The sequence below is a fragment of the Camellia sinensis genome, chromosome 3 (genome assembly GCF_055761805.1).
Source record: "Camellia sinensis isolate YWXY chromosome 3, ASM5576180v1, whole genome shotgun sequence".
In the NCBI taxonomy this organism is placed as follows: domain Eukaryota; kingdom Viridiplantae; phylum Streptophyta; class Magnoliopsida; order Ericales; family Theaceae; genus Camellia; species Camellia sinensis.
The window spans coordinates 126,895,320-126,922,274 of record NC_138963.1 but is presented as its reverse complement, the minus strand read 5'-3'; the positions used below and the strand labels follow the sequence as shown (position 1 = coordinate 126,922,274).

Genomic DNA, 26,955 nt, shown 5'->3' with positions numbered 1-26,955 from the left:
AACATGTGTATATCATGATCATATGCATTTTAATCATTCACATACTCTTTTAATAGTATTCCTACTGGGTATTAACTCATTTCTATCAAAACAAACATTTCATGTTGTGATGATGTGCCCCCAATTAGTTAGGAATTGGTGGACATCCTGATGGAGCACGGAAGCTCACTTTAGATGTTTTATGTGATTATAGCCACCAGGCTTATGTGTGTGGGATAGAATTCTACTTATTTGTGTAATCAAGACCTTAGCTTTGAAAGATGTAAGCCCTCTTGGACATTTTGTTGTATTTCTTGAACTATAATGTATTATTGTTTTGAACACTAAGGTTGTAAAGTGAAATATAACTTTTATGAGAAATCTAATGAGAATAGATAAATATTGAACTTGTAAAATTGTTGTACTTTAATTAATTTTCTCTAACTCTTTCTTCACATTTTTAAATTGGAGATTAATAAATGATCGATAATTATAAAATGAGTTAAATATTGTGAAGTGACATGATGTGACTTAAAAAGAATTAAAAAAATTAGTTTTTAACCAATTTTCTCAAAATACGCCTAAAATGTCAAAAGTTGTTGTTTGAGTGATGTAATAGCCTACATGACAGGTTTTCACTTGTTTCGAAAAAAATTATCACTTTTGTTGAATTTGAAAATTTTGATTAGTTTATGCAAATAATTTATTTTTAATTTGTTTTCAAAATATACCTTAGTTGAATAATTTCACCATTTTATTCTCAAGAGAAATAAAAAGTTCACTCATATATTTGTCTCAAACTCATAGCTTGCACTATCTAGTAAGCAATTGTCTGGATATGAGTTTGTGGTGGGTCTCCCTTTAGATGTGCATGTTTTGGTCAAAATAAATAAATAATAATAAATAAAATTATGGAAAATGTTTTGTAGCTCGAAACATTTTTCCCCGAATGGCTCGATTTTCAGAAACGAGGTCGTTTTGATTTTGATTTTTTTTTTCTTTTTCTTTCCCTTCCAATTCTCATTTTTCTCTCAAAGGTTGAGCTAAACCTAGAGAGAAAGAGAGAAGTAGAGAATGAGGAAGAGAGGAAGAGGAGGAGGAAGAAAAGAAGACGGTGATGGTAGTGATGGCGGAGAAGGAAGATGTTGATGGCGGTGATGATGTTGATGAAGATGTTGCTGTTGATGAAGATGTTGTTGTTGATTATTATTATTTCAATTTTTTTTTTTGAAAAAAAAAAAAAAACAGATTTGATAATGAAGAGTAAACAGATCAGATCAGATCACATAAACAGATCAGATCTGTTTCATAATTTTAATTCATAATTTTTGTTTTAACTTCATCTCACATAAACAGATCAGATCTGTTTCATAATTTTAATTCATAATTTTTGTTTTAACTTCATCTCACATAAACAGATCAGATCTGTTTAACATAAATTTTTTATTACAAATCAGATATGTTCATCATCTTGTTGATGATGATGATGTGTTGATGAATGTGTTCATCAGATTTATTCATCATCTTAATGTGTTCACCAGCTGCTCCCTCTTCTCTTTTCTTCTTCCTCTTCAAAAAAATGAGAAGAAGAAATAAAAAAATAAAAACACCAAAACGACGTTGTTTTGGATTCGGGCCAATTTCGAGCTCGGTAATTTCGAGCTACGTAGCGAAACCGTAAAATTATATGTACTAATTAGTATATTAACGGCTGATGTGGCATAATTTTATTAATTTTGAGTCTTTGTAGTTCCCATAATGAGTGGGTTTATAATTTTAAAAATACAATGTTATAAGATGTATTGATACAATAATTAGTATAACAATTGGTATGTAGTACCATTGAGGGGGAAAAAAAAAAAAAAAACTCACAGCTTGCACGCATTCCAATAAAATGAAATCACATTCATTCAACATAAAATGTTACATACTATAATGTAATTCAAATGAAGTACAACAAATGCTTCTAAATCCAATTATCCTACAGCCTAGAACTACTGTAGCACAAGTGATAAATAAATATGTGAGCACTTCTAAGGTAGTAGGTGAGCAACAAATTAGCTCACCATAATAATATCTAAGTATTGCAATGCAGGTGCATTAATTAGTAAGCTAAGAATAATGCAATTTATTTTATTTATTTTTTAGGTAAGTACGTCATAAAATAAAATAATAATATATATAAATCTATAAGAGGTATACTCGAGGTGATTACAACTCTCTACAAATAATTTCCCACACCACCCTTTAAAAATAGGGGACCAATACAATCCTGAAAACTAAACATAAAGTGTTGCTAATGCTTTTTAGTTGCCCTAGTTACTTCTGCCATCTAATTACTTGCCATCAATAAAGAAGACAAAATAACTAGGGGCGATACATTAGCAACTAACAAAAGACAGTTACATAACAAACACTAACAAAGGACAAACTATAGCAAACTATACACAATAAACAGCCAACAAAAGCCACCAAAGCAACCAAAAAAGCTGTACAGGCTAACCACCTACCAAACCACATCAGTTGACCTAACGTCTCCCAATCTCTGTCAAAACGAATCATCGAAGCTGAATTCCCCATGGTTGTGACTCCCCTATCACTATCAGCTATGCTGGAAGTGGCTCGAGATCAACCCCAATAGAGTCACATGAAGGTACCAGATCCACGATATGACCAGTAGTTAGAATGATACACAGCCCAAGAAAATCAACAAACTCAGTCAACCAACCCCAAAAATGTCCTTGCAACCCCTAGTCTCTACCACAGCTGATCAAGAGCCTTAGGTTGCGTTTGGTAAAGTTTTGTAAATATGATTTGAGAGTAGGAGTTGTATTTTGAGTTTGTGAGTTTTGGAATTATAATTTGTGTGTTGAAAATTTGTTTGGTAAAAGAGTTTTGAATTGAGTGGAAAATTTTTGATGTGACATATGATATTTGATACAAAAACTTACAACTCATAACCAAACATACAACTCAAAATTCTATTAAAGCACATAAATTTTTTTTTAAAATTCGAAAAATATTTTTTCGAGTATATAAAAATTAACATATCAATTGCAAAATAAATAAATAAATAAATGCACTGTTCCGGTCAACCGGCCAGACGATTGGTGGGACGTCTAGTTAGGCCAAATTTCAAATTTTTTTTTTTTGAAAATCGTGCCTCAGACAGAGTTTTCTGCAGAGTTGTGGAAAATTAGTTCCACATACCTATCCAAACATCATATTCAAATGTGGGAGTAGAATCAACGTTTGGAAATCGTTCTAAACAGAGCCTTAATTTCCCATAGTGAACCCCTTAATCACTTTCAAGCAATGTAGGAAGTGGACTAAGAACAACACCATAACGAGTCACATAAAGCTGCATGGTCAATTTCTAGAATCTAATCAACTGAGTTGAAATAGTAAACAAGCCTATGGCACTAAAAGAAAACACCACCTCATAGTTACAAAAACATTTATAAGCACAAGTGCAGCCAAACATACCCTTGCAACTGTCCATGCAACCCTCAGTCTCTACCACGACTTATCAAGAGTTTCAAAATCAACCATTAACTCATTTTAACCCAATATTTTACCCCTAATGAGCCTAATCTATCATTTTACCCTTATCATCCCAAAAGTCGTCAAATAATCCAATATGTTAACATAAGGTATGAAAATATCGCATTAAATCATTAAACTAGTAAAATAAGTAGTGAAAATAACTTGAAAAATACTTAAGAAATACCAAATCAACCCTAAATCTTTTAAATTAAGTTATATTTAAGGCAAGCAATCGAGCTACACAAGTTACATGTGCACATGGCACAAGTTACACTTACACCAAACAAGTTTCGTAACAATATAGTAGGTACCCACCCAAAAAATAATATAGTAGGTGATTTTGGGTTGTGATAGGAAGGGCAATGAGTGAAGGGTTTGCAATAGCTATAGTGGCTAGGTTTTGGGTGAAGAGGGTTGTTGTGAGGATGGAAGGGACTAGGAATGGCAGATGTCTTATTGCAAATCTCTTCTTAACTATAACTAGCACATCCAACTATTGCATGTATGTCAAGAGGCAAATTGTGTTATTGACATGTCGGCCAAAATTGCTCTATTTGTGTCATGACCCGAACCCGCCCCTATGGATTAAGGTCATAACTGACCAGTAATCATGAGATTACCTACTGCCTTAATCAATATCAGACATGTAATAGGGGCCAAATAGAAGCAAACTTAAAAATTTTGTCCAACGAGCTGTGCTTACATGGTGAAGTAAAACATTCTAGAAATGGTCTATAATAACTCACACATGAAGTCAAAAGTTAACATCTTATATGTCCAGGAATCTTCAAACATGCAGTTAGCTAAACAAAAGCTTATGTATATGGTGATCCAACATATTCACCAAGATAACAAAAGGGAATCAAAAACAAAAGAAACAAAACAAAGTCTCATGTGTGAGACGTTCGGGCTGACTCTACAAAAACTCGACTCCTCTCATGTCTTTCACTGGGGCTGGGTTTGGATATCTCTTTGCTCACCTACACACAGATAAATGAGAGTGAGAGATAGCCCAATGAATAATATCAAAATAAAAGAGTATATGAATGAAATTTGTAGCAGTCATATCAAACGGCCTTAGGCCCATTCATGATTCTATCTAGTACATCAAATGGCCTCAGGCCCAATTCGTTCTTATCAAACGGCCTCAGGCCCAATTTGTTCGTGTCAAATGGCCCTTGGCCCATTTATTCATGTCAAACGGTTCCTGGCCTAATTATTCATGTCAAACGGCCTTTGGCTCAATCATTCATGTCAAACGACCTTTGGCCTAATTCATTTTCATATTTGTATTTATGTGTGTCACATATCCGTGATCATGATTATATTCGTATTCAATTAGTCTTATGTAAAAAACTGATTAATCCATAATTCAAAATACAAATCCATAAGGCTCATACAGAAGTAACTTTGGAAAATAACATACTTGAACATATCTTTATTAAGATATAACTCACATTGTTCTGCCAAAGGATTTGCCCTTGCACTTGACCTTACATTACATAACATATTGGGTCATAAAAAATTCAATTCGTCCTCAAATCGTTTATTTCTCTTAGGCCTCTTTCTTATCCCTTTAACTCATTTACAACGTTCAATGCATGCTTAAGAGTGCTTAGAAGTGAAAGAGAACAGAAAATAGAACATAAATAAACTTTTCAAATTTTCTGAAATAGGGATCTCCGCTCGAGTGCAGCATTGGTCGCTCAAGCGGACCCTTTTGGTTTGCAAAGGTTCTGGTTGTTTGTAATTTATGCTCGAGCGAGACTTTTGACGCTCAAGCGAGGAGTCATGTAAGGCAGGGCACGCTCAAGCGTAGATTCGGCCGCTCAAGCCACCGTGTTATTTCTACAAAACTTCTAGGAGCTACAGTTTCAGGCTCGAGCGAGGCTTTTCTCACTCGAGTGGACAGGTCGAATTCTGGGTTTTCCAGATTTCTGTTTGAAGCTCAAACTTGATGTTCAAAGGTCCAACGCTCGTGTTTTTGGTACAAAAACATGGGAACACATTACATAACATGAGAACATAAGCAATATGAGACCAATTGTTCAAAATCATGGTCCATTTCCAAAATCATTCCCAATCCCCTTCATCAATTTCAAAACTCACGTATTCAACCTCATACAAACTTTATATCTTTATCAATCATGCATGCATGTTAATTTTTGACTTTAATTCTATTTCAAATGGCACAAATGATGCTTATAATCATGAAGCTCATGAAAATTATGTATGCATATATGACTTGATGATATATTCTTCATGTTTCAACAATCATCTACTAAATACAACACATGAGTCTTTAGAATTAAGCTTCACACCATGACAATTCTTACATGCATGTGTAATTTGACTTCAAATTTATCATGTATAGCTTAATTCTTGTTCTTTATCACTAATTCTCTTTTGAATTCATATAATCACAATTCAAACTCATGAATCAAGAGTTGGGTACCTACTTAGAGGCTCCAATCCCCCAAAATTTAGTCAATTCCTTGAGTCTAGCTTCCAATTTCCAAGCCTTGAGCTAAAATTCACAATTTGAGCCTTCTTCTCTCTCTAGAACCAGCCCTCTCTCTCTAGAATGTGATTTCAGCCAAGTTGTAAGGAATGAGTTCAAAAAGTGAACATAAATGTAAATAAGTCACCTATATATATATATATATATATATCTAATCAACTTGTATTAAGGCTAATTAATTGAGCTTAAATTAATCAATTTAATCTAATTATTTCGATCCAAATCAATTTTTAATCAAATTTCACCGTAGACTCTAAAAATCATGCCAAGTACAAAAATACAGTCAATTTCGCTTTCTGAAGCCTCTACGACCTTCAATTTAAATTCTATAATAGAAAATCAAACAGATTTTTCCTACAGTGAACAGATAGGAATTCAAACACACACATAATCATATGAGTAGCACTCAAAATCATATTAAGCACATAACCACAATCATAATTAAGATTAATTAACATAACAGGGGACAAGGTTATCACAATTTGTAATGTAGAGAACTGTGTTAGAGCATCTTCAATGCAACTACCATTTAAGCTGCTTTGCTTTAATATGGCAGCTTGGTTAAAAAACAGAGCTCCATTTCAGTGCCCTTCAAGCTGTCAAATTTTGGCATTGTTATACTTTGTGCCAACATTTTCCTTAAAAAAATAACAAAACAAAATATTTATTACACACAAATATATACATCTATTGACATATACACAAAGAAACATATATATGAAGATATGTAAACACATGTATATATATTCATACTTGCAAATTTGAGAGACCTAAAGAGTGGAGAAAAAAATGAGAAAGAAGACTCACAATCACCAACGAAACACTAGACCACCATCATCGAGGATCACCACCACTGACCACCGCTTGACCATTGCACCGTTGACTATTGACCATTGTCAAACTACACTGATTTCTCAGATCTTAAGGGATTGGAAGGGGATCTTGTGTGGCAACAGGATGGTAGATTTGGGGGTGGTGTGTAAACTCGTAACTACAATTTTGTTTAGGTTGCTGGTGTGATGACTATGTGATAAGAGTTCTAGATCCTTTTTCTTGCATGTAATAGTGCAATAGCCCATTTTGAAATTTTTTATAAAGCAAAGCTCCTAGTTGGTGAAACAAGTCTTCTTTTTAATTTCCAATCAGTCCAATTTTAACACACGAATTAAAAAAATTGTTGGAGGTTAGAAGAACAGTGGTTAAAATGAAAAAAAAAAAAAGGTAGAAAGAGGCGATTGTGTCAAAATATAGCACTTGTAGCATTGGAGCAAGTTTGCGATAAGAGTTCTAAATTTGACATTTTTGCATTACCAAATTGAAATTGAACTAATTTTCATCTCATGTTTATATATGTAACAGTTGATGTGAGTTGTCCAGAGAGCTGTATGTACTTATGTCCCATATTGGCTTTTCAATAACTCCTCTTTTGAAGGCTTTTTTTACATGGGTACTCTACGTTGATGTGATTCAATCAATCTTTAGACTTTCATAGACAGTTCAAAACCTCTTTGGTGAGTAAACAGCATTATACGCCTCAGCAGCATCTTTTTCAAATATTATATAAGTTTTATTTTTATTAACAAGTTGTAGAGGAAAAAAAAAAAAAAAAAGGGTTCTAAGAAGTGCATAAAAGTGAGTTATCTCAACTACAATTTCTTCACTTCAATCAGAGGCAATAACAGTAACAGTAACAACATCAGTCAATCCCCTTCCCTTCGTTTCAAGTGGGAGAAGCATAACAGACAATCCTGAAACAACCATTACAGCCTCAAATAGAAGAATCGCAGCCGTTTGATGACAACCAGACACCAATCCAACAGCTACAAGAGGGCATATCATGCCACCAATTCTTCCCACAGCACTTGCTACTCCATACCCAGTTGCTCTTATAGAGGTTGGATATATCTACAGAGAAACAAATCAAACAAGTAAACAAAACAACATGAATTCTCGTAGCTATATAAATTTTTCTCCCGCCATAAAATCTAAACAAACTCCAAACAAATTTCTAAAAAGATTATCATGTTCTTGTCATGTGATAAAGATAGCATGTTTAGTTGTTGCATGTTCAGACTTCCCTCATGAAAAATAGAAAATTATATCATTATCATCATCATCATCATCATCATCATCACCCAAGTTACTCTATGATTAAAATGGGAAACTACTGTAAAACAGTGGTCTGATCTTCGGGAGTAAGCAACTCCAACACTACTCTCTATTTTGGCTCTTTAGATGTACAACAAAACTCTTTACCTTACCACATTAGCCAGCATGTACTCCAACAATACTCTCTATTTTAAGAAGTGTCATAGACTCTTCAAATGTGTAGCTTGGATGGGACGAGCCTGTTGGAAGGCCACAATTGAATCGAAACTAGCTAAATTGCCAAACTTGAGCTGTTTAAGGAGCCTGTTGGAGATGTACAAATTTAACCTCCAGTTTATTTGCACAAAGTGGCAGCACAAGCAGCCACCAATTCAAATACTAGTACATGAACCCAGAAACTAAACCAAACCAAACTGAGCTAAGCCTTGTGTTCCAGTCAAGTGGCTAACATGGCAAAAGAAAACAGAAAAAAAGAAACTAAAATGGCAACATTAACTTTTAAATAGAACCTATACAAGCAATAAATATAGAATTAATTTGCATGCCATGAAGTATAAAAATAATAGGCTTCAAATGAAAGTTTCCACTCCATATGAAAATCAAACATTCAGATACACATGGAAGAAAGTATGTGCTCTTTTTGTACAGTAAAATTCCCTTCACTAATAATGCAAACAAAGAAGGCAGCAGAATTCACGATCCAAAAATATTTTATTGCCCAATAATTCCATGATAAATGGACCTCTCTTTTACTATCTAGGTACCTCTTCAGCTTGATTTCATTAAGTATCTTGCTTTAAACAAAATTTAATTAACAATTGGCCCCTTAAAAATAAAAGAAGGAAAGAAAGGAAAGAGGAACAAAACAAGGGGATACCTCTAGGGTACAAACATTGACAACTATAAAGATCCAATAAAGAGTATAGATCAAACACTTACCTCTGGGGCATAAATATTGGCAACTGTAATGGTTCCCATGAGGCACATTCGTGCCCCGAATAATAAACCTGTGGTTAAAACCTCCTTCTGATGAAAAGCCAGTGGTAGAAGGAAAATGCAACCTAACATGAACATAATTGCCATGGAAAGCTTGCGACCAATTCTGTCGACAATAATTGCAGATAAAACAAGTCCGGGGAGCTCTGGAACAAATTACAAAGTAGCGTTAAAGAGTATTTGAGCAAAACAAAAAAAATGGAAAAGAGAACACCATTGACAATACAGTATGAAATAAATAATTAAATTTAGTTCATTTAGATGGACAAATCTAGATATGCATCACCTGCCAAACTAGTGATAAATACATCCACGTAGAGACTAGCATCTTGAAAATTTTCTGAATGCAAAGAAATTGACTGACATTTACTTTGCTCACTGCTCAGCTCAGAGGTCAGCAATATAATGCCATAATAGGAAAATGCATTTCCAAAGAACAGCAGCCACAGGCTAAGTGTGGTTCTAATTAATTGTGATGACAAGAGCGTAAGTACTGAAGAAAAGCCTGCTATTAAAACCTTGTTTTTATTTTCTTTTGAGCAGAGTAAATGGGTATCTTCTGATGGAGCAAATTCTTCGTCCAGTTCAATACTTTGGTCAGACACAAGCGTGCCAGAAGGGAGACTTTTCTGGTTGAGTCTTGCTATTTTCTCCAAGATTTTGTGTGCATCAGTTGTTCTACCTTTCATACATAGATACCTGGGAGACTCTAGTGTAGGAAAGTAAAAGAGAAGTGCCATAAAAGATGGTACAGATGATAGCGCAAGTAGCCACCTCCAATTTAATCTTGGCATGATAATCTGCAGTAAAACAATAGAATAATGATGTCCAAATAGTCCACATCTTTCTTATATTGCCCTTTTTTAAAGACTTAAAATAAAATTTTCCAAAAAACGATGATACACATAAAAATATCACATAAAGGTGATCAAAGGTTCAACTTAGGGCCGACCCTAAGGCAAGGCGAGTATGACTGCTGCCTCAGGCCCCCAAATTCTATCTAAAAAATAGGGCCTCCAAATAATTTTTTATCTTAAAGTTATGTTTGGTTTGTTGAAATTAAGTGGAATGAAATAAGTATTCCGTCATAATATCCATTCTCACGTTTGGTTTATTGAAAAATAATAAAAAAAAATTACAATTGAAATCATCAGTCACCATTGTGAGGGAATGGTTATTCTATAAAGTGGCTAAGAAATTATCATTCCATTCAATTTCATTTCATTTTAGTGAGCTAAACACTACATTACAGTATTAGTAGTTTAAAAACGAAGTTTTACAACAAAAAAAAAAAAAAAAAAATTAAACAATTGAATTGGTGAATTATTTAAAAGTGATACATATTGTTTGCCAAATGCATGAATTATTTATAGAATATTGTTTAATTATGTCAATTACAATTGTCACAAGGAAAAAATATATGTATATTTTTAAGTTGAATTTTATCAAATTTTACCATTTAATCTATTACGTTAGGAAAAAGTGTGAGTAAACTAACAATGTTAACAATCGAGAATATTCAAAATTTATCTCAATATTAAAATATGTATGAGGGTTGGATCCTATTTTTCAAGTTCACCTTGGGCCCCAAAAAAGTTAGGGCTGACCCTAAATGCAATCAACACTACGCTTTTCTTCTCTATAGATATGTTGTATAGGAGTGGAGCACTATATTATCGAATGCTGATATCACGTATCATTGATAGTGATATCACGAATCGGTGATAGTATATATCGGATTATTTGGTGTAGTTTATCTAAGTTACTTTTCTTCTTTTTTTTTACGCAATTTCTGCTTACAACTTATTAGGTAAAAATGGTTTAAATAAATTAGAAAAAAAAATGATTATCTGAAAGGTAAGAGAAAGGTTGTGGGAGTTAGGAGTCTAGATGACACCTTAGGCCACATTTCCAAAGTGAGGGCAGCGCTTAGGCATGCCAAACAACTCGCTGTATGCTGCATGACTGTAGGTGCCTGTGACTTGGTGGTTACAGACCAAGGGTTGACAAGGTACTTCATCCCTCACGGTCTGAGAGAGAGAGGCTTCTCCTTACTTGGGTATCTCCTAGAACTTTCTAGAAACTTGGTTCTTTTGCCTAGGTTTCCTACTGAAAGGGAGAACATGATGTTCTAACAGTCCAGCTGCTTTCCCTAATAGAGATCTAGGTTTCCAGATATGCAGTTATATGCTTGTGCTCCCCTTCTATAAATAGAAGGATGCACTTCTCCATCACTTTTGGGACTTTTTGAACTCAAAACAGTGCAATGAGACTCCCTTGCTGGGCAATTTTGTTTGTCACCCACTCACCACTAGTCTCCGGTACTTCTTGTGTGTAATGTTTGTGAGAATATATTCGTATATATTAGGCATTGTATATATTAGGCATGTTTGTGATGACTGTATTTCTTTTTTTGGTCCCATTATTGTATTTCCTTTTTGGTTAGTCGTTAAGGTTATATAAACTAGTCTTGATGTAATTGATACACAATTGGAATATACAGAAATTCTTCAGAAACTTACATGGTATCAGAGCCGTTCTCTGATCCGAAACCCTAGAGCTGTCTCCATTGCTCTCTTGTTCGTGTTTGTGCTTGCTTCTCCCAGGCTCATTCTGGTTCGACTTTGGTGTGTGATTATGCCTTGTCTCAGTCGACCTATCTAGTCGTCGACTCATCTGCTCATTTTGGTTCGTGACCCATCTGCTCGTGATTGTGCCTTATCTCAGTCAACCCATCTGGATTTCCTCTCTGTTCGTGCTATTTGGTAGTCGCACCCATCCAGCGGTTCGACCCATCTAGTCGTCGCCTCCTCACAACTCGTCTTCTCTCTCTGGCTCTCCTTCGTGGTCGACCCATTTGGTTTCTAGCTCGTGAACATCAGCATTGCGACCCTTCCTCTTTGCCTCTGGTTCGCGATTATGTTCGCACTCATACGTCTTTGACGTTGACATCAGATTTTGGTACTCCTTTAGATTCTCTGTGGTTCTCAATTTGTTTGTTCGTCTCAGACTCTGGTTTGTCTCCTTCAGACTGTCTCTAGTCCTCGATTTATTCTGTGATACAGTACTACTGTTCTCAGACTTGGCTTGGGTATTATACTAACACCCTAGGTTCAGGCTTATTACACTACAACCCCCAAGGTTTTCTATTTATTATAATTTAGTCCATTAGCTCTTTTATTTATTTGATTCCTTGCAATGTCGGATGATAAGATTGCTAGGTCCGAAAATAGATCACTAGCTTCAGATGAATGTGCCTATTGCCATAAAAAAGGCCATTGGAAGTATCACTGTCCCAAGAAGGGATGTCTGTCTCTGAGTAATTTTCAAGCTTCCGCCAGTTTTACTGCATCTGCTCCAACTCCAGCTCCTGATCCTGACTTGGCTTCCTTGAGTGCTCAGATTAGTCAGCTTCAGCATACAATAACTACCTCCCAGCCATCCCCGTCTGCCTCCATTGTTTCCTCTCTTCATTCAGGTTTGCTTGGGTCTTCTTCAGGTATCTCTTTGTCTGTTTGGATTTTTGATTCTGGTGCCTCTCATCATATGACTCCTCATCTCTCTTTATTTCAGAATTGTACTCCCCCTCCCTTTCCTATTACTGTTAATGCTGCTAGTGGGTCTGGTATGTCAGTTATATCTATTGGGTCTGCCCTACCATCTGCTATGTCTGCAGTCTCTATTTCCCGTCTTATATGTTCTTCAGTTATCTGTCAGTTCATTATCTATTAGGCAACTTGATGCCTTTGGTTTTGATATTATCTTTTCTTCTTCTATCTGTTCTGTGCAGGATCGGATGTCCAAGTAGCAGATTGGGACTGGTTGTAGAGTTGGAGACCTCTATGTGATGGAGAGTTTGCATTTGTTTATGACTACATCTTCGACTGCCTTTTCTTCTTTTCAAATTAGATTCTCTGTTCAGTCTTTTCTATTTGTGGCATTCCAGATTAAGGCATTTGTCTGCTGACCGCTTACGGTCTTTAGCTCAATCAGGTATATTGGGTAAAGTTTCTCCTAATCAATTTACTGAGTGTCGGGGGTGTAAACTTGCCAAAATGACAGCCTTACCTTTCCGTAACAGCACTTCTATATCTGCTACACCGTTTTCTTTAGTTCATACTGATGTCTAGGGCCCTTCTCCTGTTCTCACCAAGGGAGGTTCTACATACAATGTGTCATTTGTTGATGATTACACCCGTTACACTTGGGTTTATCTTATGACTCATAAGTTCAATTTTTATTAGATATACCGTATCTTTTAGTCTATGATTACTACTCAGTTTGGGTCTACCATTAAAGTGTTATTTTTTAAAAATGAGTTTTGTGAGTATTTGGTCAATTTGGGTACCATTCATCAAACTTCCTGTACAGATACACTTGCCCAAAATGGTTGAGCCGAGCGTAAACACCGTCATCTCCTTGAGACAGCTAGGTATCTTCTTCTCTCTGCCTCAGTTCCGGCTCCATTCTAGGGGGAGGCAGTTCTTACTGCTGCTTTTCTTCTCAACCGCATGCCTACTCTCCTTCTTTCTGGTCGGTCTCCTTATGAGACTTTGTTCTCCCAAATTGCTAACTACTCCATTCTTTGTCTGTTTGGGTCCTCCTTCCCCGCAAGGATCGGACCAAACTTAGTGCCCGGTCTGTCTTGTGTGTCTTTTTGGGCTACAATCTTACTCAGAAAGGCTACCGCTGTTATGACCCTGTCTCTCGTCGCCTCTATGTCTCCCATCATGTTGCCTTTCTCGAACGTCTGTCTTACTTTCAGCTTCCCCCTCTCACTGCTCCCATTCCCAAAGAGGATTTGGTTCACATTGACTCATTTCCTTTTGAGGTCCCATCAGATGAGTATATCGCCATTGTTCCTCTTGAGGTCATTCTTACTTCTCCGTCTAAGTCACCTATGGCTCCTTCTTTTCCTTTGATTGCTTCTTTCCCTCCGTTGTTGGTCTATTCTCGTCGCAAGGCTCCCCCACCACCAGTTGTCTCTACTCCTGTTGCTGCTCCTTCTACTTCTGACAACTCTGATCCTGCTGCACACCACTATCCTCCTTGTGAGCGTCGTCCTCCAAACAGGTTGGGTTGGTCTAATACATGTTTTTCTGCTTCCTATCGTACTTTTTTGTCTGTTATTCACTCTTTTTCAGAACCTCAGTCTTACAAGGAAGCTTGTCAGGATCCTCATTGGGTTTAAGCTATGGAGGATGAGTTATCTACTTTACAGAAAACTCGTACTTGAGAGTTGGTTCCTTTGCCTGCCGGTAAGAATCTGGTTGGTTGCAAATGGGTTTACAAAGTCAAGACTCATTCTGATGGTTCTCTTGAGCGCTACAAAGCTCGTCTGGTTGCCAAAGGTTTCTCACAGGAGTATGGTATTGATTATGAGGAGACATTCGCTCCTGTTGCCAAGATGACTACTGTCCGTACTTTGATCCCTATCGCTGCTATTCGTTCTTGGCCTTTTTATCAGATGGATGTTAAAAATACTTTTCTTAATGGCTATCTCACTAAGGAGGTTTACATGCGTCCTCCCCCTGGCCTTCACCATTTCTCTGGACAGGTTTGTCACCTTCAGCGTGCTCTGTATGGTCTAAAACAGTCTCCTCGTGCTTGGTATGATCACTTTCACACTGGTGTTACCGAGCTTGGGTTTCATCCTTCTGCTTCCGACTCTGCTTTGTTTCTGAGACATACCTCAGCTTTTGTTGCTCTCCTACTCTATATGGATGATATGATCATCATTGGCTCTGACTCTTCTGCTATCTCTAAGGTCAAACAACATCTCTTCCGCACCTTTGAAATGAAGGATCTGGGACCATTGCGGTATTTTCTCGGTATTGAGGTTGCTTATTCTCCCAAGGGCTACTTTCTATCTCAAGCCAAATATGCTAATGAGGTTATTCACCGTGCCCGTCTTACTGACACTAAGATTTCTGATACCCCCATTGAGCTTAATGTGAAGCTTAACACTATTGATGGTGTCCCCCTGGATTCCTACTTTGTAGCGCGAGCTTGTGGGCTGCTTAGTCTATTTGATAGTTACTCGCCCTGATCTTGCCTATGTTGTTCATGTGGTTAGCCAATTTGTTTCTGCTCCCCGCTCTCTGCATTGGGCTGCTTTGGTTTGAATTCTTCACTATCTTCGTGGTACTATCTTCCAAGGCTTGTTGTCCTCTACTTCTTCCTTGGCGGCTTATGCTGATACTGATTGGACTGGTGATGTGACTGATCGTAAGTCTACTTGTGGTTTTTGTCTATTTCTTGGTGATTCCTTGATTTCATAGAAAAGCAAGAAACAAACCGTTATTGCCCATTCTACTGCCGAAGCTGAATACCGTGTTATGGCTTATGCTACTGCTGAGTTTGTCTGGTTTCGTTGTCTCCTCTCTGACTTAGACGTTCCTCAGTCCTCTCCGACCTCTCTCTACTGTGACAACCAAAATGCTATTCAGATTGCCCACAACACTATTTTCCATAAACGAACGAAGCACATTGAGATTAATTGTCACTTCATCCGTCAGCACCTACAGTCTGGCTCTATTTCGCTTCCTTTTGTCCCTTCGGCTCTACTGCTTGTTGGCTTCTTCACCAAGACTCACACCATTGCTCGTTTTTGGTTTCTTCTTGACAAACTCTCTGTGTTTTCAGCTAAAACACCTCGAGTTTGAGTGGAGATGTGAGAATATATTCGTATATATTAGGCATGTTTGTGATTATTGTATTTCCTTTTTTTGTCTCATTCTTGTATTTCCTTTTTGGTTAGTCGTTAGGGTTATATAAACTAGTCTTGATGTAATTGATACACAATTGAAATATACAAAAACTCTTCAGGAACTTACAATGTCATCTCTCAATTGAACTAAGGCCAGCCCTGACTTTTTTGGGGCCCAAGGGAAATTCAAAAAATGGGGCTGAAGCCTTATGCTTATTTTAATATTGAGATAAATTTTAAACATTTTCGATTGTTAACATTAATAGTTTGTTCACACTTTTTCCTAATGTAGTAGATTGAATTGTAAAATTTGATAAACTTCAACTTGAAAAAAAAAAATATTTCTCTAAAGACAATTGTAATTGGTATAGTCAAATAATATTCTATAAATAATTAATGCACAAGGCAAACAACTATCTATTAATTTTAAATAATTCATCAATTCAATTGTTTAATATTTTTTTTTTTGTAAAACTTTATTTTTAAACTACTAATACTATTATGTAGTGTTTGGTTCACAAAAATGAAATTTAATTGAATAGAATGATCATTTTTTAGTCTCTTTATAAAATAACAATTCCTTGATAATGTAAATGATGATTTCATTTGTAATATTTTTATTTTTTTAAGTAAACCAAACGTGAGAATGGACATTATGCTGAAGTGATTTTCATTTTATTTTATTTCATTTCCTTTCAATGAACAAAACATTAACTTAAGATCAAAAATTATTTGGGGGCCCTATTTTTTAGACAGAATTAGGGGGTTGAGGCAATGGCCTTGCTTGCATTGCCTCAAAGCTGGCCCTGCTTCAAGTGGATATGAGCTATACTTGAAATAATATTTCAGGTACGTAATATATTTCATGTGTTCTTTTTTGTATTTTGCACACTTAATTTGTGTACACCGACAACATGATATTCCAAGATTGAATAACCAAGACGTTTGTCGATGGCACGTTAGATTAGATCAAGGAGTTTTACTAATGAATAAAGTTGTTTAGGTTTGAGCCACAAGTGCATTAGTTTAATAAAAGTGAAATGATAAAGTTTGCAGGTTGACTTATTAATTTTTCACTAATTACACAAATGAGTTTAATCTCATATGGGTGTGCAACCCACACCTATATGTGTAGGTAGAAAACAAAATTAATTATTTAATAAGATAGAGATTAGACCCACATCTATAGATAGATCCTTTTTAGTGCAATTTTAACATACAGAAAGAATTTGTACCAAGTATAGAAAAAATTTGTACCATGCACACAAAATTTGCACCACTATAAAAATGTAAATATTTTTTCATTGCCCTACTAATTTTCAATTTCCTAAAGACATTTCACAAACCACCTTTGAGTATTTTGCAGATTACTAGAAGTATTAATGAGGATACGTATATTATTTGATAACCTAATTAGGTGAATTTTACTGTAATGATGATGGGCATGTTCAGTGCAACGTAAACCAAACCAAACCCAACCAAATCAAGCCTTCAGTCCCATCAAATGGGGTCGGTTACATGAATCCTTCTTCTCTATGTGGCTCTATCAAAGACCATTTCGTTAGTCAAATTAAGTAGATTCATATCTCTATTTACTACGCTAGCTAACGTCAATCTAAGTCTATCCTGTCCCCTAACACTTCCATCTACCGTCACTGCATCGCATCTCTTCACTACTGCTTTTGTTGGTCTCCGTTGAATATGACCAAACCATCTTAATCTATTCTCTCTCAACTTATCTTCTATTGGTGCTACTCCTACCCATTCCCGAATATATTCATTCCTAATTCTGTTTTTTCTAGTCTTGCTACACATTCATCTTAGCATCCTCATTTCAGCAACACTCATCTTATCTACATGTTGTTTCTTGGTTGCCCAACACTATACAACATCGCTGGTCTAATAGCCGTTCTATAGAACTTTCATTTTAGTCTAGTGGGTACTCGTTTATCGCACAGTCCCTAGACGCACTTCGCCACTTAAGCCACCCCGCCTTAATTCTATGGACCACATCATCAACCCTAAATCAAAAGTTAATAATCAAAAAGTATAAGTTAAAATCATCTTTCTCTTACATTTCAGATAATCATTTTTTTTTTCCAATTCATTTAAACAATTTTTACCTAGTAAGTTGTAAGCAGAAATTGCTATAAAAATTAAAAAAAAAAAAAAAAAAAAAAACCTTATGTAAACTACACCAAATAATCCGATATATACTATCACCAATTCATGATATCACTATCAATGATACGTGATATCAGCATTCAATAATATAGTGCTTCGCTCCCATACAACATATCTATAGAGAAGAAAATCAAAGTGTTGATTGCATTCAGGGTCAGCCCTAACCTCAACCATTAGACAAAAAGCACACATCAAGCCTTCTTGGTCTAAGGTTGCTGATGGGAAAGAATACGTTTTGTGATGCTGATATGTGTTGATCTTTTTGAATTATGATAATGTGCATAGATACATGGATCTAGCCCTTCTACATTGCATCACCACATTGCAGCCACATTACTATCCGATGGCGTGTATGTTTTCTACTTAGTGAATATGAATAATAGTTATTGATGTCAAAGTTGTCAACTACAAATTGTTTTTGTTAAATATAAATAAATATTAAATATTAGAGATTGATGTTAACTGTAAATTGTCTTTGTAAGTATTAATAAATATTATGTTAATATGAACTATTAGAATAAGTGAGGTTTTTTTTTTTTTTAATTTTAAATGTGAGATTTGTATGTTTGAGAATTTCTATCTCAGTTGGGAGAGACTTCTTACAGGTTGTTTACTTGGGAGAGTGGAATAGCATTTATGAGTAAGAAAAGTCACCCAAGTAGGAGGTTCTGCTACTAAAGTTTACATACATTATTTGGTTGTTGAGTTAATCTCTTCTAAGATTTATGTTTGGTTTATGACTTTTAGTCCATATTCATGTTATCGTTAGATATTTGTTGTTTATTGTTCTTTATTGCCCTCATCAATGCTCTATATGCCTCGTGAGGCATTCAATTGAGTATTTGATACAAGCTTACAAGTTGATCCTATTGCAATTTGGTGAAGCAAGGAGCTTGTCTAGGTCTATGTTTGTGGGGACCATAGGTCAAGCTATGTCTTTGTTTTGGGTTTCATTATTGTAATTCAGTTTTTTAAGGAAATGTAAAAAGGAGAAAATTGTTACACAATCTTGGTTAGGTTTTTAATTTATGTGAGACAACACTATTAAGGTGGTGCTTGGGATGAGCAAATTGGCTATTTTAGCCAATAAAGACAAAAAAGACTAAAACAGCCAATAAGACAAAATGTCACATTCAAACCATAATCATCTCATTTTTTCTCACAACCATCAATTCCATTACAGCACAAACCAAAAATCATCCCAAACACAACTTTTAACTAGGCTAAAATAGCCAAATAGTCAAAAAATCACGCTAAAAAAGTTCGTCCCAAACGAGCACTAAGTCAATGTATTGTAATTCGGGCATGGTTGTAACAGTAGCTAGGTTAGATTTAGATTGTGTAAGAGCTTTTGAGAATCGTTTAATGGTTTGTGCAGGACTTGCTTCGTTACACTTATAGGTAAATTGTATAAGCACTCGCATTGGACTTGGGCATGGTTCCCAAAATGCACAAAATTAACTTAGTTTAATATTTAAATTCTTGGCTTCATGTTTATGAGAAATTGGCTTTGAAAATACAATCAAATATAAAGAAGCCCGCTCGAGCTCCCATCAGGCCCAGTAGACTGCACTACATACAAACCTACAAAGATCCTGCAAGGTTTGCTTGAAAGCATACCTGAAAGGTCGCTCAAACTGGGAATCACTTGCAGAGACAGGCCCGGCTAGACTATAAAGCCAGTCAAGCCTTTGCTTTAGGCCCCCATATTTGGGAAGGCCCAATTTTTTAATATAGTATAATATGAAAAATCCACTTATACAACAAAAGGCTCCCAACAAATTGTATCTTATCTTATCAAGAAATAATAATAATAATAATGTTGTAAAAATGTTCATCTAAATGTTGTACCGTATAGATTGAATAAATGGGCAAATGAATGATTACTATCCTTGATCATAGAGATAGGATTTGGCTTCTCTCAAGTTGTCATATAAACTTGAGAGAGCATTTGGACTTGGTAGGCTCATTTTGGGACCGATTTTTGTGATCTAAACCGTTTACTTTTTATGACTTGTTAAGTAAAATATTCATGCAAAATATCAAGATGATTAAATATCAGCTATATGTTTGAATCATTTGTTTTTAAAAAAATGGACGACAAATATACTTCCAAGAATAACCATTCATTTTTTGTAATACAAATTAGATTTAAATATATAGCTACCAATGTTTGAACATCTTGATTGTTTACATGAAAATTCTATTTAACAAGTCCTAAAAAGTGAACGGTTTGGATCACCAAAATCGGTTCCAAAATGAGCCTACCAGGCCCAAACGCTCTCTTAAGTTGAGATAGCTAACTTGGGAAGTCAAGCCCATAGAGATATTCTTGACATACACTAGTATAACTACAAATAAATTATTAATTAATATCAATTTCCAAGAAAGTAGCCTAATTTTTTTCCTTTAACTCATGTCTCTCTCTCTCTCTCTCTCTCTCTCTCTAAGTCTTTTCAGTTTCCTCTCCCATATACTTTCAAAAAAATACATATCATTATCTCTATCTAGCAAAATAGGAAAAAAAAAAAAAACTCTCCCTTCTCTCTCTGTGCACTTTTCTTCAAGTTTTGTTTACTGACTCTTTTAAAATTCTGTCAAAGACTAAGAAGCATGGACACGGACACGTGACACGACACGGATACGACACGGACACGCCGACACGATAATTTTCAAAAAATGTAGGACACGACACGCGGGGGACACGCATGAAATATATAATTTTATATATTTATTATATGTTATATATATGAATATATCATTCAAAAATAATAAAAAAATGCAATATGACATTAATCCCTATAAATTTATATGATTTTTGTTTTATTATTGTATCTTAAGTTGTTTTGTTCAAACTTATAATTAGTTTCACATGTGTCTAATTGATAGACATGTGTGTTTAAGAGATGTACATGTGTGTCCTCCAAGTGTTCAAAGAGTGTCCGGGTCTTTAAAAGATAGGACACGTTATAAAGAGTGTCGGACACGTGTCGGGAAAGTGTCCAAAGAGTGTCGGTGTCCGACACGGACACGACACGGATACGTTACCTTTTTAGAAGTGTCCGTGCTTCTTAGGTCAAAGATATTTATTCATCATCAACTCCACAAACTGATATATTATTGAGGTAAATTGTTTACATTATTTTTTTTTTATATTTTCTTTTAATTATATTTCTAATCCAAATTTTTTTTTCTCATGTTGAAGAAATTATAGAAAATTTAAACATACATCTGATCAATATCTACTATTTATCACTTACGGTGGAAAATCAATTTCTATTGTTCTACCCTTTTAATATTTTTAATTTAAAGTTTTTTTTTCTTTTTCTTTTTTTTGTATTTTTATTTTTGCTAGTGTTGTGAACAATTTTTTTTTTTTTTTTTTTTGGATTATTTATAGAGAAAACAAATATGTCTAATAGAAAATATGAATCTGGATATGAAAAACTTAAGAAAAAAAAAAAAAGAAATATATAAAATCTTATTCAATCTCAAAAAGAAGCTCTTGATAAATTTATTACATCTAATAAAAATATAACAAATTTTTTTAATTATATAAAATGCCACATTTTTAATTATTGGTTTAGGCCACAAATTATCTAGACCTGGCCTTGTGCGGACATACTAAGGGCTATTCCCAAAAGCACACATGGAAGCCCGCTCGAGTGCACTACCAATTGAAGAGATGTTGCAAGCTTGCAAGCTCCGCCTAAAGCATGCTCAAAGGCCCACTTTAGCATGCGTGAGGGATTCTGCCAAGATCAGGTTTTTATCCTCCAATCCAAAACCTATGTAAACTTAGTTTCTGCATTCAGTAAGATGCATACATACTGCCCTAACAACCTTATGAGATGTGGAGTAGCCCTATTCATCTTCTTCAAAGCAAAAACAAAAGCTTTCATGTTTAACACGTTATTTATACTTTACATTGAGTCCTTTTCTATATGGGTGCTAATCTTAAGGTTGCTGGACTAATTAAATCTTAAATTTAAGGATATGCGATTTGGCAAAAAAGAATCATATTTTATATTTTTAGTATATTATGAGAGGTGAAATGATATTATATGTAACATAGAGTGTCAAAAAGACATTTTACTGATTTTATAACAATTATACGACGATATATATCTATAATGATAGTGTTAAATACAAATATATAAAAAGTGTGATGGAATGTATTGGACACATATCCCCCACCCTTGTCCAAGTGTTGGGTTCCACATAACATAGGTCCTTTATAAGACCCACACACTCCTGCGTGACACACTCAACTGTTGGACACTATTAACAAAGGCGTGTTGAACAAAGATCGGTGAAAGGAGCAATGTAGATTATTATTGAATCAAGAGTTGAATAGGATCAAAGCCACGTGGAGTGGAGAACAAGCAAGGAGCTTTGTGAAAGACTCGAAGAGTTAATTTAACCAAGTAAGGGTTGTAATTATTTTCATCTGGAGTCTTGTAACTCTTGATTCAATAGTGGATTTTGTTGGATTGGTTGTGTCAATGATTTTTCCCTTGGGGAGAGTTGTCCTCAAGGTATCCATGTACAATTGCATGTCTTCTTTATCTTTGTATGATTTTTGTGCATATCATGATTGATTGAATCACATATTGGAATTTGTTAAATAAACAAGGTTGGTAATTTTTAATTGGTAACAAGTGATTAAGGTTGTTTTGCCTACTCACCCTCTCTAGGCACAAATTAGGAAGGCTCCACAATTTAATGGTATAGAGAGTAAGCTGAGACTGAAAATGAAAATTGAGATCTATATAATCCAACAATGCCAAGCAATCCTTCTTCGTTTACTTCCTTATGAAATCCTGTCTAGCACCAAGTTTTCATACTAGAGGAGAAAAAAGGAACCAAGGAAAGCAGTATCAATAATGACTTGCTCGAAGAGCAACCAGAAATAGTAAGAAAACTATTGACATACCCATGCAAGCGAAGCCTCTAGAACTGTTCCAAGTGTCCAGAAGGATGAAAAGATTACCATCCAAGTTCCTCTTTTTGGAGTAGGAACAAACTCCAGAAACCAAGACAAGTACACAGGACCGCCACCCAGACCAAAGCCAACCAAACAACGGAGAATGATCAAAGATGTATAGTTTGGTGAAAAAGAACTTAGAAACCCAGCTCCAGTGGTTACAATAGCTATACTGAGAAGACCCTTCCTGGCAATGGCAAGTGAATGTAGGAAATCATAATGAAGGCTGCGTAAGTTACTAAACAGTGTAGAGTATGTGGAAGAACTTCAAACATCTAATAAAAGATTGCGTCGACATTGCAATGATTAAGTTCTATTTATTATTACACTTGACTAAAACATTATGATCAGGTAAAGAAAAGATGTAAAAGACTTTAAAATAAACCCATATAGAATTCCATTATAAGAGGGAGTAAAGGTGATGTTTGACAGATGCAGGTTTTGGTTTCATTAAACATTAATACCATCCTCAAAAAGATCAAATTATAATTGAATGGACATGTTTCAACAAAGACAAACCAAACAAAGCCTTAAATCCCATCAAATGGAATTAGCAACATGAATCTTTCTTCTCCACTCAACTCTATCAAAGGCCATTTGGTTAGTCAAATTAAGGAGATTCATATCTCTATTTACTACCCTAACCCATGTCAATCTAGGTTTGCCCTTTCTCCTAACACCTTCCTCTACTGTCACTATATTGCATCTCTTCACCACTGTCTTTGTTGGTCTCCGTTGTGTATGACAAAACCATCTCAATCTATTCTCTCACAGCTTATCTTCTATCAGTACTACTCCTATCCATTCACGAATATACTTATTCCGAACTCATCTTTTCTAATCTTGCCACACACCCACCTTAACATCCTCATCTCAGCAACACTCATCTTATCTACATGTCATTTCTTCGTTGTCCAACACTCATCTTATGTTTCAACAAAGACAACCAAATAAAAATAAAAAATGCAGTTTTTCACAATTGCACTATGTAAAGAATGAGAGGACAGGTCACTGCAAGGTCTGTAACAGCACCAAATCTGTTAAGAGGCTATGTGAGAGAACCCTTTCATGTATTGGATTGCCAACGTTGATCATTGAAGAGGACTTGGAGTATGAAGAAAGGAAAATCTAAATTGTTGATTGCCAGGAGAAGCTATTAAGAAAAAAACCATGGTAAGAATTGGAATGGAAAGATCATTATGGAAGAGAGGCGCAACTGGGGCAATAGAAGATGAAATGAGGGAGAAGTATCCATTTCTCTTTGAACCATGGGGTAAGTTAAGTTTGAAGTCATTGTACATAAATAGTTTGGAAAACAACAGAGTGTTCTTTTTTTTGTTTTTGTACTTTTGTAACTGAATGTGGGATGTTCATAACAAGGAATAGTAAATTGCTTCATTTCATTTATTTACGTAGCTACTCTGAATAGATGTTGTGGGATAAACAGGTTAAGGAAATTGAGGCTTCTTGTCACAAGCTGCCAAATTTCCTAGGGCAAAAACCTCCCACATGGGAGCTTGGGAGGACAAGAGGTTAATGGAAGGATCTAAACCTTCCTAGCTCATTCCAACACTTGAAGAGAACATGGAGGATTTTAGAACATCCTTGAATATTCAAAACACTTGACTTGTAAATGTCTTGTATAGATACTTCTAAAGCATTCTGGAACATTCTTGTAGCTTGTAAAGAAGGCTTCCATGGGAAGCTTCTACATGACATTCTCTTGAGAATTCTAGAATGCTCTTAGGAAGCCTATAAATAGGAGAGGAGCTCATTTGCTCCAACCCATCCAAGAGTTGTAAAACTTTCTCATAGTGAATACAAGGCATTCTCTCAGACTCTCTCGTGTTCCCCTTGTCTTTCTTCTAAGTTAGCGAGTTAGGCTGACTTAGCATCATCAAGTGAAGCTTGAATTTGTCTAAGTGCCGCACAGATAGCTTGGAAACAAAAAGGCCGTGACACGTGGTATCAGAGCTAAGGTTGAGACGAGAGAAGAAAAGGTAACATGTTTTCCGGTGCTAAAGAAACAACGGTGACCAAGCAAACCTGTGGAAGGGACAACACTGGCAGGGCAAGGAAGGATAAGTCACAAGATGCACGTGATGCTATGGCAATCATGGAGACTCGACTGGCTAAGGTAGAGCTTGCCGTGGGCGATTCGGGGGAACGCCTTGATGTGTTGGAGCAAAGCTTGGAGCAGGAGGTAGAAGGTCTCAAGGGGGAGATCAAAGAACTTCGTGATGGCAGCACCATTAACTCCGTGGTGCATGATGGCCAAGTTGCCAATGATTCCTTCCAAGCTAAAGTGTTGGAGATGCTCGCAAGCTTTGAAGCCCGCTTGGAGGAGATGCACCAAGACGTGGCAATGTGCAAGAAGGCCATAGCCGGGGGAGCTATGAACATGCCGGGGACATCTAAGGTGGAGGTGCCAAAGCCAAAGCCTAAGCCTTTTGACGGAAAGAGAGATGCCAAAGAAGTGGACAACTACTTGTGGCTCATGGAAAGATACTTTGAGGCAATGGCAGTAACCGAGGAAGATGCCAATGTACGCACTGCAGTCCTTTACCTCGCCGATACAGCAACACTATGGTGGTGTCGTAGGCATGCTGACATTGAAAAAGGTACGTGCACCATAGACACCTGGGATGACTTTAAGAAAGAACTTAAGAAAGAACTTAAGAAACTTAAACACACATCATCTATTCGGGACTATGTAAAGGAATTTTCTACTCTTATGTTAGAAGTCCCGAGCATCACTGATGAAGAATTACACTTTAACTTCTTGGACAACCTACAACCATGGGCGGAGCAAGAATTGCGCCGGCGCGGGGTGCAAGATCTTTCCTTGGCCATGGCAATAGCCGAGTCCCTAATTGAGTATAAGAGAGGAGATAATAAGGCCAGGTCATCCAAGGATAGTCATAATAAAGGTGGGGGAGACAAGAACAAGGGGTTCCATCGTAAAGAAGGGCACAACAAACCCCCTACTGGCAAAGAGGGAAAAGACAAAGCTAAGTACCAATCCAAAAACAAAGGCAAGTTCAAGCCCAAGACCAACTGCTTCTTATTTGATGGATCACATTGGGCAAGAGAGTGTCCTAGAAGATAAGCCCTCAATGCCATGATAAAAGAGCAGGAAAAAGAGGAAACTCCCCACATGGGATCCCTGCAACTACTCAATGCCATCAAATCGAAGCATGCCACATCTACCCAAAGTGACAAAGGCTTGATGTATGTGGAGGTAAGCCTCAATGGGAAGCCTGCTCGTGCAATGGTGGACACAGGAGCTACCCATAACTTCGTCTCTGTGGAAGAGGCAAGAAGGTTGGAATTAAAGACTAGCAAAGAGTCTGGATGGCTCAAGGCTGTCAACTCAAAGGCAAAACCCTTGCATGGAGTAGCACGTGGGATAGACATAAGCCTTGGTGCTTGGAAGGGCAAGATCGACCTCACGGTGGCACCTATGGATGACTTCCAAGTTGTCATAGGCATGGACTTCTTGGGCAAAGTTAAGGCAATACCAATACCATTCCTACGCTCCATGGCAATCTTGGAAGAGAACACACCTTATGTGGTACAATCGGTGCCAGGAAAAGGGTTGAAGACCCCGCTTCTCTCAGCTATGCAAGTAAAGAAAGGCTTCAAGAAAGGCTTCAAAAAAGGAGAAGTGACCTACCTTGCAACCATGGCAGAGGAAAAGAAGGGTGTGCCCAAGGGATCAATACCCAAGGAGATTGAGAAGGTACTCCATGAGTACAAAGAAGTGATGCCACTTGAGCTACCGAAGAAACTGCCACCTAGGAGGGAGGTGGATCATAAGATCGAGTTGGAGCCAGGCACAACACCACCCGCCAAAGCACCTTACAAGATGGCACCACCCGAGTTAGAGGAATTAAGGAGGCAAGGGTGTCGGAGGTTTGGGTT

At 36.3% G+C, this 26,955-nt stretch overlaps 1 protein-coding gene across 9 annotated transcripts in view; it reads right to left on the bottom strand.

Moving 5' to 3' along the window:
* Positions 1-7,509: 7,509 nt before the first annotated feature.
* LOC114322838 (organic cation/carnitine transporter 7) overlaps positions 7,510-26,955 on the bottom strand; it is a 33,074-nt gene continuing 13,628 nt past the window's right edge. For 7 of the 9 annotated variants that reach the window (XM_082920752.1, XM_082920753.1, XM_082920755.1 and 4 more), the window contains 4 exons: positions 22,981-23,214; positions 9,438-9,951; positions 9,095-9,297; positions 7,510-7,951 (listed from right to left, as the gene is read on the bottom strand). In XM_082920752.1, the coding sequence (XP_082776878.1) occupies positions 7,709-7,951; positions 9,095-9,297; positions 9,438-9,951; positions 22,981-23,214 (1,194 nt within the window). In that variant the 3' untranslated portion in view covers positions 7,510-7,708. The remainder of the gene's footprint in view (positions 7,952-9,094; positions 9,298-9,437; positions 9,952-22,980; positions 23,215-26,955) is intronic. The other 2 variants (XM_082920760.1, XM_028270265.2) reach the window with 1 other exon arrangement.